Source organism: Cricetulus griseus, chromosome 7 (genome assembly GCF_003668045.3).
Source record: "Cricetulus griseus strain 17A/GY chromosome 7, alternate assembly CriGri-PICRH-1.0, whole genome shotgun sequence".
NCBI classification, from domain to species: domain Eukaryota; kingdom Metazoa; phylum Chordata; class Mammalia; order Rodentia; family Cricetidae; genus Cricetulus; species Cricetulus griseus.
Window position 1 is genome coordinate 90,322,610 of NC_048600.1, and position 15,709 is coordinate 90,338,318.

The 15,709-nt window shown below is 41.9% G+C and overlaps 1 protein-coding gene across 2 annotated transcripts; it reads left to right on the forward strand.

Moving 5' to 3' along the window:
• The first annotated feature begins 3,251 nt into the window (after positions 1-3,251).
• Positions 3,252-14,501, forward strand: Tmigd1 (transmembrane and immunoglobulin domain containing 1). Of its 2 annotated transcripts, XM_035447945.1 has the most exons (5): positions 3,252-3,345; positions 5,530-5,808; positions 8,067-8,345; positions 11,894-11,997; positions 13,206-13,250. In XM_035447945.1, the coding sequence occupies exons 1-5, from the start codon at positions 3,267-3,269 to the stop codon at positions 13,248-13,250; spliced, it is 786 nt and encodes a 261-aa protein (XP_035303836.1). In that variant the 5' UTR covers positions 3,252-3,266. The 2 variants fall into 2 exon arrangements, 1 of the variants encoding a protein (XP_035303836.1); XR_004770804.1 differs by lacking the exons at positions 3,252-3,345; positions 5,530-5,808; positions 8,067-8,345; positions 11,894-11,997 and adding exons at positions 12,784-12,852; positions 13,734-14,501 and having other exon boundaries at positions 13,206-13,246.
• Positions 14,502-15,709: the final 1,208 nt, after the last annotated feature.

Below are 15,709 nucleotides of genomic sequence, written 5' to 3' on the forward strand. Positions count from 1 at the left end.
TGTAGAAGCGCTGGGATTACAGCTACTACATCAGGCTTTTGTGTGGCTTCTGGAGATCGGGAATCAGATCCTCACGCTTGCATAGCAGGTGCCTTACCCACTGAGCCATTTCTTGAGTCCAACTTAAGTATTTTCATCAATAAAATCAGTTTATCTCATTCTTGAAGGATCATGCAGTGGTTTCTCAATCCAAAGAGAGCTTCAAGGAGCTAAAACTGTCTCCGGTTGCTTGGCACAGCTTCAGCACTGGGCTCAGGTTACTGGTGCTAAAAAAATTTTCCAGAATTAAGTTATGTGAAATCTTAAAGTGTCATGACGATTGTGAGAGTCAAACCTCTCCTTAGACTTGTCCCGTCACGGTCCTCAAGCTATCAGATCGTCAGGCTCAGTCATCTCAGTCGAGAGTTGACAGTGTCGGGTAAGATGTGCACAAGTTCAGGCTTCCCTGGGACAATACACCCCTGTTAGTAATATCCGGCCCCACCTAGGAACCTAGGTACACAGAAAGGCTTGGATCTTGTGAAGATGTCATTCCCAGTTACTGTCTTCTCTAAGAATCCAGAAAGGGAGAGGACTTTGCACCCAATTTATCTCAGTTACTTGACCTTCTGTCATAAAGTGTTCAAATTCAAGCATTATAAAGGACCATATCAGGGAAATAATTCAGGGCTCCTGGGCAGAGGAAGAGTTAGCTGAGAAGGTCAGCTGCTCAGAGTTCAGTAGGTAAGTGACAAGCTTGTCTTTTATAGAAAGTGAAGTCCAGTGAGGGGATTTCACTTTGAAACATCGGTATCTTAGAAAATAAGAGATATTACTTTGTCCCCTTCACAGGGTAGAGTGAAGCCTCCCACTCTTGAGAGTTATTTTGGTTTTTTGTTTGTTTGGTTTTTTGAGACAGTGTTTCTTTGTTGTAGCCCTGGCTGTCCTGGAACTCTGGCCTTGAACTCACATAGATCCACCTGCCTCTGCCTCCTGAGTGTAGGATAAAAGGTAAGCACCACCACCACCCACTCTTGAGTATTTATTCAGGAACTATAGCAGGCTGTGCTTGAGAAAAGTTACTGTTTTATCATCTTTTTTTCCTGGCCCTCCTTGTTTCCTTGATATGCTGGAGATTGAAGGTGGAACCTCAGGAAGGCTACCGTAGTGCTCTTTCACTGAGCTGCTAAGAAAACTATTAATGATCAGGTTCTGAAATCATTACTCTTTTTATTGTATCTATTATTAGTGTGGGGGGAGTGGGCTCATGCATGCCACATCACACATGTGGAGGTCAGAGGACAACTTTCAGGAGTTTGTTCTCTCTTACATGGGATCTGGGGGTTAAGCTCAGGATGTCAAGTTTCCATAGCAAACACTGATCCGCAGAGCCATCATCTCACTGGTCCTGAGGTCATCACTCTTACAATAGAGTGACAGAAATATTTTGGCAAGGAAAGTTCACTTACAAATTTTTCAGATGAATAGTAATTGCATCTTGCCGGGCGTTGGTGGCGCACACCTTTAATCCCAGCACTCGGAAGGCAGAGGCAGGCGGATCTCTGTGAGTTCAAGACCAGCCTGGTCTATAAGAGCTAGTTCCAGGACAGCCTCCAAAGCCACAGAGAAACCCTGTCTCGAAAAACCCAAAAAAAAAATAGTAATTGCATCTTAAGATTGGTAGAGGCCTTCCAGTCTGGTGGGATGCACACTTGCTCCTGTGGGACAGTCCTAGAGCAAGGGAAGAGTATAGAGGAGCCCCAAATTACTCAAAGGTGAATTCCTGCTCTTGACAGCTAATACTCATGGTAAAGGATTGAGTTGCTAAGGCTAATGGAAGAACGAGGGACTAGAAGAGACTAGAAGCATCTTTTGAAGGGAAAGAATATTAATTTAGGCAGAAGGGCAGCTATGAGTGTAGCCTTGGCAGTCTTGGGTTTGAATCCTGACCATAACATTTACTGTCTCTGGGCAAATATGTTGGGCAAATTGCATCATTGCATCAACAGGTTGGTTGTTGCTGAATATGGTGGCACACACTTGTAATCCCTGCACTTTGGAGGCTGAAGTAAGAGATCATATGTTTCTGTTTAGCCAGCTTGGGCTACCTAGAAAGAGTCTGGTTCAGCTGAGTGGGTGGTGGTGCACACCTTTAATCTCATCGTTCGTGAGGCAGAGGCAAGAGAATCTATGTGACTTCGAGGCCAGAAAAGAAAAGACTTTCAAAGACAAAACAAATAGGTAGTTGTAGGGCTTAGTTGTGATTGAACAAATATATGTGAAGTGTTTAACACTGTCTAGAAGTCATTCCAGATGGGTTTCTGCAATATGTGCAGCAGTACTCTTTTTCCTTCTGTCTGTCAGTCTGCCTGCAGTTCTGGGCATCAAACCCAGGCAGGTACCCTACCATTGAGCTATACACCTTGCCCCTACCTCTAAAGGAAATAAATAATGTATACATGCTTTTCCAAGAAAGATCTTAGAAGGATAGAGCATCAATGTACAGAAGAAGGGAAAAGGAAGGCCTTGATTATCCATTCTTGATAGTCCACATGTGACCAAGGGGAGGAAATATTAAGACAAGATACCATGTTTGGAAGAAGTGGACACCTTTGAATCTGTTGTAATCTCAAGAACTCTTTGTGATGGGCTGGAGAGATGGCTTAATGGTCAAGAGCACTTACTGTGATTGCAAAGGATCTGGGTTTGATTCTGGTGCCTACATTGCAGCTAACAACCATATGTAACTCCAGTTCCAGGGGACCCAACACTTCCTCCCTGCCTACCTGGATACCAGGCTCACAAGTGGTGCACAGACATACATGCTGGCAAGATGCCCAGACACATAAGATAAGGATTTTCCTTTGAAAGAATTCTCTGATTGGAGAACAGCTTTCCAAATATGATGCCAGTTAGACTTTCAAAAAAGAATGACTTTGCTCTGTTCCGACAACCTGAGAACAGAGAATTCATTTGTCTTTCCGTTAAAGTGGCTGTTTTCTCATTGTGTCTAGGGAAGACCATTTTTCACCTGATAACTAGTCTGTATCATTGTAGTTTTCTTTTTTGTTGCCATTAAAAAAAAAAAAAAGTCTTCAAAACTAAAAAGAACTTAATCAGGATTGTTTAATTTAAAAAGTAGGAGTGTACCGTTACAGCTGGGCTGATTCACTTGGAACTTTATTTCGGTGCCAAATAGGAAGAAAGTACATAGACTCATTGTAGATCAAAGTACAGAACCAGCTGCATTCTTTGCCTCCAGGAGAGCCAAGCTGCATTCATTAAAGATGGTGTGGAAGATTATCCGGCCACTGCAAGCATGCAGACTTTTCCTAGTGATTCTATGTTTGCCACGGGGGAGGACAAGTAAGTTAATATTCTCTATGACCTTTTTTTTTTTTTTTTGAGACAGGGTTTCAGCTTTGTAGACCAGGCTGGCCTCGAACTCACAGAGATCTGCCTGCCTCTGCCTCCCGAGTGCTTGGATTATGACCTCTTTTCAGATTAAAAGAAAATTAATTAAATTAAAATAATGATCTGTGGACATTGGGGACAACCTTAAGTTGTTTGGAATTTGAAATGGCTGCCCAATACATTGGTTCAGGTTGTAGGGGTCAGAAAACATTTTGAAAATGAAAAAAAAAATACTGTTTTATGGCTCTGATTGTATAAGAGGATTAAGTGTGCTGCTATTCTCTCTAGAACCGTAGTCAGAATTTTCTCACATCTTAATATATTTTCATACTAATTTCAAGAGAGGTAATCTGTTTATTTGAACACATCACTTAGAGGAAAATATTGCCCACATCTTTATCTCCATCTCTGCCTTAAGGTGGCTTCTCTCCTCTCTCACATTTTAAACTACTTATTCATGATAAAACAAATTGGGCCAAAGGTTATAGCTGTAGTTTGGTAGTAAAGTGAATGCTGAATTAGCTTAAGGGCTCCAGGTTCAATTTGAAACACCAATAAACAAAACAAGGAGCCTGGGCTGCTGGCTCAGCAGACATCTTCAGCATGCATTGTAAAAGCTGGGCAAGGCTCTGTGTTCTTGTAGTCCCAGCTTTGGGGAGTGGAGACTGGTGGAGCCTGAGAGCCTATTGGCCAGCAGACCTGAGATGGAAGGCTTCTGGTTTAGTGGGAGACTCTGCCTCAAGGCAATAAGGTGTAGAGAATAGAGAAAGAAACCTGGAGTCCTCTGGCCTTTGAATGGGTGTGTACAGTGGTAGGCACTGGCACATATATAGTCAAATTAGAGGCCATGTTAACACATATTTGGGAGGATGATCCAGCAGCGGCCAGAGCTCGAACTTTTGTTACCTGCTTCTGATCCAGGAAAATAAGAACTGAAATTCAAGTATATATTACTATGCAATGGAAAAAATTATAAAATCAGAGCAAAAAAGCAAAAACCAAAACTTACAGGGCATGGTGGTGAATATTTTTAATCCCAGCACTCGGGAGGCAGAGGCAGTGGGATCTCTGTGACTTTGAGGCCAGCCAGTTCTAAATAGCAAATTCCAAGGCAACCAATGCTACGTAGTGAGATCCTTCCTCAAAAACCAAACAACAAAGAGACCTGCTGTAGATCCCGATTGTGCACCCCACAAAATCTTGTCTACCTCACAAATCATAATCATTTAAACATTTTTTAGTTTTACTATACTGTCTAGTGTTAAAACATGAGAAATGTAAGAACAAATTCATCCATATTCTATCATCTAACAAGAAAAGTATTTTAAAGTCAGTTTTTGTCCATATGCATATTCAATTTTGATGCTTGTGATAATTATTAGAGATAGAATTTGCATTCTGTCTTTGGACTTAGGTTTTAAATATTTTTCCATTTTGCTAGTCCTTTTCAAGTCCATGCATTCCTACTCTACCTCCCCTCAAAGCAAGCATGTCAAACCAGCTATTTCTCTACTTGTGACCTATATTTACCAGTTCTAGTCTATATAAATATATGATATTTCCCCAAGACTTTTCTTAATGAACATCCCATTTATTTGTTTTCTATCAGATCATTCTGGAATTGTTTTGTACACACTGTTTCTAGCTTGCTTGGTGGTTGTCAAACTTCACTGTACATTTGAACCATCTGAGGAACTTTTAAACAGCCCCAATAACCGGGTTACACTCCTGTCAATCAATCAGATGTTAGGCCAGGGTATGAGCCTAACATCAGGATGTAAAGTCTCTGGTTGATTTCAAAGTGCAGCAAAATTCGGTGGCCACAATTTTTAATGTTTTTCTTATCTTAGTTAATAATATATTATGTCATGCACAGGTAATCCTAACACTTGGCAAGTTGAGGCAGGGGGATCTTCAGTTTGAGAACAACTCATTAACCAAGCAAACAACCAAACAAAAAACACTGTATCTATCTCCTTGTAAAATCATATAGCTCAATATAATTGTTTTTAATTGTTGAGAGTATATTTTATTACAGTGATGTAACATAATTCATTTAACCAACCCTCTGTTAGTGGACATCTTTGTTCAACATTTTGCCTATCTTAACAGTTTTTTTTTTCTCTATACCCTCAGGTTCTGTTTTAACTGTGAATGGTAAAACTGAGAACTATGTCCTGGACACCCCATCTGGTGTCCAAGCATCTCTGGAATGTGCTGTGCAAAACCACACCAGAGAGGAAGAACTTCTCTGGTACCGAGAAGATGGAAGAGTAGATTTGAAAACTGGAAATATAATCAATACCAGCTCTGTCTGTGTCTCTTCCATTAGTGAAAAAGACAATGGAGTCCGCTTTACCTGCAAGCTGCAGAGCGATCAGACGGTATCAGTCTCGGTGGTGCTAAATGTTACTTGTGAGTGGAGGGAAAAGAAATTGCCAGTCAATCTTGGATGCCTACATTTTGTTAAGTGACAGTTGAAATCCCAATCTTGATTTGGCCACACTGTCCAATTCATGTTCCCATATGAAACATCAGAATGCCTATTTCCCCAGCCATTCAGGAGCACCAATTATCTGCCAGTCACATTGGAAATTCTACACCCACCCTCCCACCTGTGTGTCTCATCTCAACATTGCCTAGGCTAGCTTCAAACTTGTGAGCTCAAGTGGTTGCTCTATCTCAGTCTTTCAAAGTCAGCCGCTGTGTACCTACTCGTTTGTTTTTTTAACTAAAAATGAGGCTATTTACCCTTTCATGAACTTAATGACTATTCACGTTTCTTCTCTGTGAAATGCCTGCCCGTGCCTTTTAACTATGTTTCTATTTGGATATTTTCACCTTTTATTCATTAATTTGTATCAGCGGCAGGGCCTAGTAGTACAAGGCTACATAATGCTAGCACTAGTGTGGAGCCTAAGGCAGGATTGTCAACTAAAGGCCAGCCTGGGCTACACACAAGACCATATCTCAAAAACAGCTACATTGACAAAAACAGTAGGGATGCAGGAAGTGACTAGGCTGCAAGTCAAAGGGAATGTTTTAGCTTTATTTGAGATGTGATTTTCTTAAAGGGCCAGTGTAGAGTGCTTGCTTAAACATTCATTAACATTAAATGGTTAAAAGGGACAATTAATAGGATGTGTCCACAAATGGAACCGTTTTGCTTGGTAGTTCTGTTCTCTATTCCAGCAGCTTCCCGGGTGTCTGAATACCACACAACATCCGTGTTGGATATGATATGGATATAGAATTCAAACTCATTCCAAAGAGCAACAAAATGTCATTCTTCTGAGAAAGTTATTAATAACACAGCCCACTCAGGGTCTAATTACTCAGTGTGCAGATGAGACAAGCTCCTTTTCCCTCCTTCTCCAGGTTTACCTCCTCCCTTACTACCCACTCTAACCATTTATTAATTTCCAGAACATCTGCCAGTAAACACAAGAGGGGTAGACACGAAGGGAAAAGTGGCTTGGTTGTTTCTCGGGAATGTGGGTGAGGGATAGAATGATCTGATGAAGATGAATGTGTCCGACTATCCATGGCTACAACTGCTTTTTCTGTGGAGGACGAAAGAGGAGAGGCATGGGAATTTATTAAGCTTCCATAGAGGCAAGATTTATCACACTTAGAAGGCTTCCAGAAGCAGGGCATTCTTTGTAAAGGGCCACTGAGCCAGTGTACATTTGTGGCCTGGGCAAATGTGGTCAGACAAAATGCAAAACTCAAGGGTGTGAATAACTTTCCAAACCACCACCACATTCATAATAGTAGTTAGCATGCTATCAACTTCTTTACAGGGATTGTCTCACTTAATCTTCACAGTACAGAAAGCTATCATTATCCAAGTTGTTTTTTTTTCTTTTTTTTTTTTTAATGAGGAAACTGAAACTTTAACAGTTGAATAGCTGTCTTAAAGTCACAACAGAGGACATATATGGAATCAGGCCTAGCTAGCATGTCTGTCTTTAGTATTGTACTGTTTTAGCAACCCTTGTACAAATCAGATTATTTGCTCAGAGAGCAAGGACTGTTTTTGAAACAGGGTTCCACTATGTTGCCCTGGCCAATCTGAAATTAGCTATGTAGACCAGGCTGATCCTAAAACTTGTAGAGCTTTGCCTGCTTCTGCCTCCCAAGTGCTGAGATTAAAGGCATGTACTACCATGCCCAGCTATTATTATATATATTATGTTCTTTATCATACACAACTTTAGGTATATCTTTTTTGAGGAAAAACATTTACATTTAAATCATTTTATTGTATTATTATATGTGCATGAGTATTTTACCTGCATGCATGTCTGTGTACTGTGTGTGCCTAGTGCCCACAGAAGCCAGAAGTAGGCATCAGATCCCTGGAACTGGAGTTACAGGCAATTGTGAGCTCTAGAAGAGCAGCCGGTGTTCTTAACTGCTGAGCATCTCTCCAGCCCCTCTTGGTCTATTTTTTTTAACTTAAAGTTCTATGAAGTTAGGAACTGAATGTTTGTCATTTGCTTTCCTGTCCCCAGTTACTAGCTGTGTACTTAATCCACAATAGCTACTCCACACATTTTTGTCTAAGAGGTAAAAACACTCTGAGAAACATGGAAGAGAGTTCTTGAGTTGCTGACAGTGAACTAACTACTGCTTGTTTCTGACTAATCTTGAATGCTTGAGTCTTACAGTCCCTCCTCTTCTAAGTGGAAATGACTTCCAAACCGTAGAGGAAGACAGTGATGTAAGATTGGATTGCAACGTGAAATCCAACCCCCAAGCACAAATGAGGTGGTTTAAGAACAACAGTACCCTGATATTAGAGAAAGACCGTCACCAAATCCAAGAGACAACAGAGTCTTTTCAGTTGTCAATCTCCAAAGTCAAGAAATCTGACAATGGGACCTACACCTGTATTGCTAGCTCATCTCTGAAAACGGAGACTCTGGACTTCCATCTGGTCATTACAGGTAACTCTTCTTAAGTAATTGCTCTGCATGATGCATAAGTCAGAATTCATAAATATTATTAGTGACAATCAAAGGTGGTGACCATTATGCTTTGTAGCTAAAATTTCATTGGAAAATTCTCCCCAGCCAGGAGAACTCCTCTAGGAATTCTAGTCTGAGTCAGGTTTGGTGCCACAAGCCTATAATCTCAACTATACAGAAGGCTAAGGGAGGAAGATTGTGAGTTCAAGTCCTGCCTCAGTAATTTGGTGATACCATGCTCAGAATAAAAAAAAAGGAAAAAGAGCTAGAGGCTGGAGCTATAACTCTGTGGGTATGGTGCTTTCCTTGTGTGCAGGAGGTCTTGAGTTTGATCCTGAGCACTGCAAAGTGCTGAGATAGCTCAGGGATAAAGTATTTGCTTTAAAAAAGAAAAGACATTCTAAGCCTGGTGTGGTGGCTCACGCTTTTAGGATCTCTGTGAATTCAGGGCCAACCTGGTCTACAAAGCAAGTTCCAAGACAGTCAGGACTATTATACAGTGAGACCTTATCTCAAAAAAAAATATTTATGCCCACTTCACATAGACCACTGACTTTTCAGCAAAGATCTGGGACAAAGGTAGAAACCAATTCTGGTGGGTTTTTTGTTTTGTTTTGTTTTTTTTTTTTTTTTTTTCCGAAGAGACTTCTTCAACTTCCCTCCAGCATTGATGTATACAGGAACTAGCCATTTGAGTTTATAGCCTGTAACAGAAGACACTTCAGAAATACATAAAAGAAAACCGTTGAGTAGATTTAAAAAAAAAAAATCTCTGAAATCATTTCAATTCTTGATTTGTATCCTGTTGCCTGGTCAGCAGAGGGAGTGGGGAAACATGGTTAATCAGGGGGCCTGCTCCAGTCACTCAAGCCTATGGCCCTCTGATCATGGAGAACCAGTGAGGTTTGTCGAGTTCTCCTTAGATTTCATTTCCTCTTTAAAGATATCTTGGTTTTGGTTTATGTGTATGAGTGTTTGCCTGAATGTATGTATGTGCACCGTAGGTGTGCAACCCCTTGGGTTTCCTGCTCAAAGAGGCAATTAAAATCCCTGATGCCACAAATACATGCCCTTCCTTTGTACACATTTGGTCTCAGGCAGGTATGCAGGAAGCAGGCAAACAAGATGAGGCTGCTGCATCCTGCTAGAATCCCACTCACTGTACCTACTCATTGCTGCTCTTGCCCTTTCCCGGGAAACAAAGCCGCCTCTTTCCTCCTGTGTGGACTGATGTCACAAGAGCATAGCTTCTTTTCTCCCCACACTAGGGAGACTGGGATACAAACACAGTGGCTGGTGGGGAGGGGAGTGGCTGTTAGTTGACTGCCCCATCACTGGGGTTCCTGGGTTTTTCAGTAATTTGTCCTGCTGGGCAATGGCAGTATGCCTTGGGGCTACTTGATTGAAAAAACAAAACAAAAAAACCCAGCAAAACCTTCAAAAGAACCTGTGTCCACAGGACCGAAGCAATGGAAAGGACACCACCTTGAAGCCTGTGGCTTTTTTTTTTTTTTTTTTTTTTTTTAACCTCACCCAGAACCTTTACAAAAACATGGTGGGGTGAACCTCATTCGGTATTCTCCTAATTAGCTATAAGACTACACTTGGAGACTGAGTGATTATAGTATCCCTCTGGGTCAGGAAAAAAACATAATTGCTCTATGACCATGTTTGAAAAAAAAAATTGCACAGCTTGTGTGGCAATCAGCAAATTGCCTATTAGGTGGGCAGAAACTTGTTTTGGATGGAGTTCTGCCAAGCCAGCTTGTTTTCTTATTTCTTTTTTTGCTTTGTTACTTCCCCGGCTGTCAGTTTGACTTTTACAGCACGCATGGTCTGCTGCTCGTACTCTGTGGGGTTTGATGCCAAATTTACCACAGGCGCTCCCTGCTGCACTGCTCATCAGGGGTAGTTTCTAAAGGGCTGGGAGACACTGAGAATTCCATGAAACTCTACACCAGCATATGAGTTAGCCCACAAGTTAGAGACTATTTTACCAGAATGGTCTGAGGGAGAGAAACATCAAAGCAGGACAAAGGGAGGAGTGCAGGCGGTTACATGGTTACTCGTGTCAAAGGCACTTCCAACAGGAACCTGGAATGCAGAGTAAGCCAGTAGGCCAGTCGGTTTGTTTCAGCTCGGTTTGGGGAAGGAAGGCTGTTCTGTTAACATGTGGCTTCAGACTTTCAGGTTGGTAAAAGCTATTCCCATCTGTGACTGCACTCTGATTTCTTCTCCTAGTTATCAGATCTTCCCTTCCTCTATGTTCTGATAGCCTTCCCTGGTGGCAAGTAGAGGTCTCCAGTCGGGTAATGATCCCAGCATATCCCAGAGTTAGTTTTTTTTTTCCCCAGAGTTAATTAATATAGGATTTTCTAGAACGCTCATCAGGCCAACCTCTATGGAGGGTTGGCACTACCCACATCTTTATTAGAATAATTTGGGGGGGTGTGAGAGAGAGGAGCTAAGAGAGGGCAGAAGTGAAGGATTCTCTGGAGCTGGGGGTTTAGCTCAGTGGTAGAATTTCTGCTTGGTATGTGTTAGGCCCTGGGTTCTACCCCTAGTATTACCACACACACACACACACAAAAAAAAAAAAAAGAGGAATATTTAATCCATTTATACCCCCCCTCCAATTATCCTGAACAAGAGCTGAAAGAAGTAATTGAAAGAAAATATTTGAAAGGTAATTGGTCGGGCCAGCAAGATAGCTCAGTGGGTACTCACTGCCAAGCCTGACAACCTGAGTTCCATCCCTGGTTCACACGTGGTAGAAGGAGAGAGCTAGCTCCCACAAGTTGTCCTCTGAACACCACACACAAATAAATAAGTGTACACAAATAAGTAAACTTTATGTTCAAGTGGGCTTCATTTCCAAGGTGTCACGGTTGCTGCAGCTCCTTCACTGTCCTTTCCTTGTCATTTAGGGAACTATGGAAATTTTGGCCAAGACTGATGACTGAAATTCTACTTCCTTACAGCCATTCTCTACATGTCTTGTCTGCCTGGGGCACTAACACAGTACGGACCGCTGTACACACTGTTCCTTGGACCCACCCATGTCTCCTGTCTTTCTTAGTCTAGGGAGCCCTTTCCACCTTTGTCTTCTTGCTCTCCCATCTTCCTTCCCTCTTTCTCCTTCTGTGAGTCCTCCTAAAACCCTTTATGTTTTTGAGAAGGCATTGACTTCAATTTGCTTCTGCTTTCTGTGTGGCAAAAATAAATAAAGTAAAATAATAAAAGCATGAACTGGACTGAGCGGTCACTTGGGGTGAGGTGCTCATATTTCCGAAACTCCTTTCACAAATGAATGGGTTCAAAATCTGCCTCTGCTATTTGTTAATTTTGTCATTTTGAATAAGTAACCCAGCCTATCAAAGACCCCCCCATTCCTCATCTTTTGAGGTCGTTAGGAGGATTTAGTTAAAAGAGTTGTGTATGCAAATATAAGGGACCATGTCTGGTCCATATTACAAGAATATAAGTTAGAAGTTGGCTACTCTTTCCTGTGTTTGCTTTCCCAACAGACAAAGCTCCGGTTGTACCAATAGAGCCAATCATTGCTGCTTGTGTTGTGGTCTTCCTGACACTGGCTTTTGGATTGATTGCTAGGAGAAAAAGAATAATGAAGGTATCTAAGTATTCTAAGTTACTGGGGTAGAAAGTCATCTAAGGGGTTGGGCTATGGCTCAGTGGTAGACCCTGTCTTGCATGTACAAGGCTCTAGCATCTATCCTATGTGTAGCTTTAAAGAGACGTGCACATGGACAAAGCCTGAGTGGAAATACCTATGGTGTCACAGCCAGGGGCTTTGGTGTTAGTTTTTCTTCCTTTTAAATTTCTCCTGCCAGGTATGGCAGTGCACACCTGTCTTCCCACTGCTGGAGACATAGAAGCAGGAAGATCTTGAATATAAATCCAACCAGGGCTGCTTGTTTCAAAAACAAAAACCCCAATCAATAACCTCCCTTTTTATTGTTGCTATGGTGCCCTTGGTACAATAAGTAAACACAGGGAGGAACAGACATCTGCTTGCTCTGCTCTTGAATACAGCCACATGATCTACCGCTGTGGGCTGGAGTTTGAGTCGTCCAATGGTTTACATCATTGTTTACTGTAATTCAGAATGTGTGCATGCTTAGGTTAATGGCATGCATTTGACTCTGCCAGATCACTCAGGGCCAAAGAGGACACATGTGGCAGAAAACCTCTAAAGAGAGACAGAATGCCCTAGGCTGAACTCATCAGTCAACAAGTCATTCTCATGCAACAGTAACTAGATCTGATTCAGGGCAACAGTGTTTCCCAAGAAGAAGTTCACCCCACCCACTATTCCAGTCCAAAACATTTTTTTCCAAAGAAAGAAAGGAAGGGAGGGAGGGAGGGAAAGAGGGAGGGGAAGAGAGAGAGAGAATGGGGGAGAGGGAAAAGGAGGGAAGGAAAAGAAGAAAAAAGAACAAACTAGATAGAGACGATGGTTTAGCAGGTAAGGGTATTTTTGGACAAGCCTGATGTACACACACACACACACACACACACACACACACACACACACACACACACACACACACACACGCAGGCACGCACAGAGAGAGAGACTTTTTTTTACTATGTCTATAAAATGAAGACCTAACTGTGAATCTTAGAAACGTTCTGATTAAGACCTGTATCTTCTCAACATTCAATAAAATCTATCCATGTGGTCAAAGAGCCCTGTGTCCACACAGAGATGGCTGTCTTGTAGTTCCACAGCACCCATTGCCATGCTAATGCAATCAAAATATTCACTCTTGACCTTAGAAAAGGATGCAAACTCACGAACTTGTGTTTGCCTTTTAGCTCTGCATGAAGGAGAGTGACCGGAATTCAGAAACAGCTCTGTAAGTACTCTGATGGGGTAGGAGGGCCTAAGCGGAGGGTGGCAGGGACTCCCATCATTATCCCATTCCAGGTATCCTTCTCCAGATATTGGAGGTGCTGGAAAGTGAAGGGGTTCCAAGGAGAACAGACAGTGAGGGGAAATCTACCTCCACTTTAGATGAAGCATTGGGAGGGTTGCCTAGAGCAGGAACACCTTGGGGCTTTCTGCCTACTCTCTAAACAGGTTTGGCAAAGGCTTGCACAACTGCATTGCCACACAAGCAACCAAGGGAGCTTGTCTTGGTAGCAGCCACTGCCGCACTATCCTTACACAGCGAGGCCAGGGCACTTGGCCTCATCCTCTGTGGACTTTTCCTTTTGTTCACACATGACAAGTAGGCAATGGGGAACAAACAAAGCCATACTGCCTGAGAGGATGGATTTTGTTTTGAATGTTTTTCTTATTGATACAATCATTGTTCAAATTAATTTCTTGATTCGTTTCAGATGAGAAAGCTTAGCTGTCACCTAGCTAACACACGAAGAGTTTTGCATCAAGACCACTTCAATTTCTGTAACGCCATCTGTATTTATTGCTACTTTTAAATTCACTCTGGTCAAATGGTCAGAGGTTATGAAGAAGTATTTAATTAATTACTAAGCAGTAGTTGTTATGACTAATTTGATCTACTTATGGAACTATTTTATGAATGAGAGTTTGGAATGAAAAAATTGTTATGCCCTCTCCTTGAAGTATATGTTAATTAATTGTGATTTATTCCTAATAGATTGGTAACCACTTACTATCTGACTTACATTTTTCTAAATAGAAGACTAACTGACATTGGGGTGTAGGGAGACACCATAACCATGCCTTGCTGTCCCTGGCACGCTCTGGCTTGCATTTGGCTGGTGTTTATCTGAATAAAGATATCTTAACCTTACGGACTGCTAATCAGCTCTCGTTATATTGGGGTTTTCCAAATCAATGTAGTAGCAAGAGAGAGAGAGAGACAGAGACAGAGACAGAGAGAGAGAGAGAGAGAGAGAGAGAGAGAGAGAGAGAGAGAGAGAGAGAGAAGAAAAGAAAATGAAAATCAAAGTAGAGAACACCTCAGAATGAGGGCATTGCTAAGTGGCCAGGGAGCACATGCAGATGTAAATTATCTCCTGTTTTCAATGTCATTTCATTAATGTCTGAAGACTAAAGAAGGAAGGCTCTAATCTCAGCATGTAAGACATTCCTTCAAATGGAATAAATTTAGTGTCACGAAATTTTAGCATATGTCCTTGTTTTTCTTATCTCAGCTTGGCTGACACTGTCATAAACCTGATGTGTGGCATGGAGTGTGCAAAGGGCAGGATGGCTGGATGGTGCCTCTGACAAGTATCCTTTGCCTCTTTTCCCGTAGTCATTCGCATAGCTTTTTCTGTATTCTTTATGACTCAGCCTATACTCACACCGTATATACTGGCTTTAAATTGCAGCTCACTTATCGCTCATTGACTCCCCCACTTCCATTTTTCTCCTTCCTGATTTTTTCCCTCATAAGAATCTATGTCCCTGCCCCATACAACTGGAGTGAGCTGAGCAAGAGGCAGCACTGGCCAGAACCAACTTTCGTGTTTTTAGGCAATCCACTTCTAACTTGAAAGAAATTTCTTTTCTGTTTTGTTTCTTCGTGTTTTTAAGTACTCGGACTTAAATCCTGTGCTCTTTACATCCTAGACAAGAGACTGAGCCTCTCCCCTCCTCAGAATGTGTTTAGTGTAATAAATATGCTTCAAAGGGGAGGGGGAGACAGGGACCAGGTGGGTGCAAAGATGATCTGGCTTCCTGCAGGATTTCTCTAAGTAGAATCTGGGAGCCCTGGTAATATGCTAAAGATAAAGTAGGAGGATAAATTGGAAGGCTTGGATGATTAGGTAGAAGCCTGGAATCTATAAAGACAAAACAGATCTCAGGCAATGACAGGTTAAGGAAGTTTGTTGTTGTTGTTTTTGTTTTTTTAGGAAAAGGAAGTAAAAATGCACATATAGAAATGGAGCTAGAGGCAGGAAACCTGGCTCTGGTCCTGGCTGTGCTGTCTTGGGCAGTCCTTTTCCCTTCCCTGGGCGTTTGGAAAATGAGGAGGCTGGATTAGGAGAGCTTGACTGCATTTACATTAGCTTGGAAGTTTTGATTCCCACATGCTTTAGGTAAACGTGGGAAAGAGCTGACAAGGACTAAAAAGTTTGCCCCACCTAGCAAACTTATGAATCACAATATGTTCTAGAACACATAACAATCCTTGAGAATTGCAGGTCACCAGGAGAGTTTCTTCACCTATATACAATGTACAGTGGCCTTGTACATTGGCACAAAGACCATGAGCTACACATGCACAGCAATATTGCAAGCAGACATTGTGTTTCTTTTTGCCTTTGGGTTCAGAGAGGACAGAGGCAGTATTAATACTAGGCCTTCTGTTACAATCAAAGTG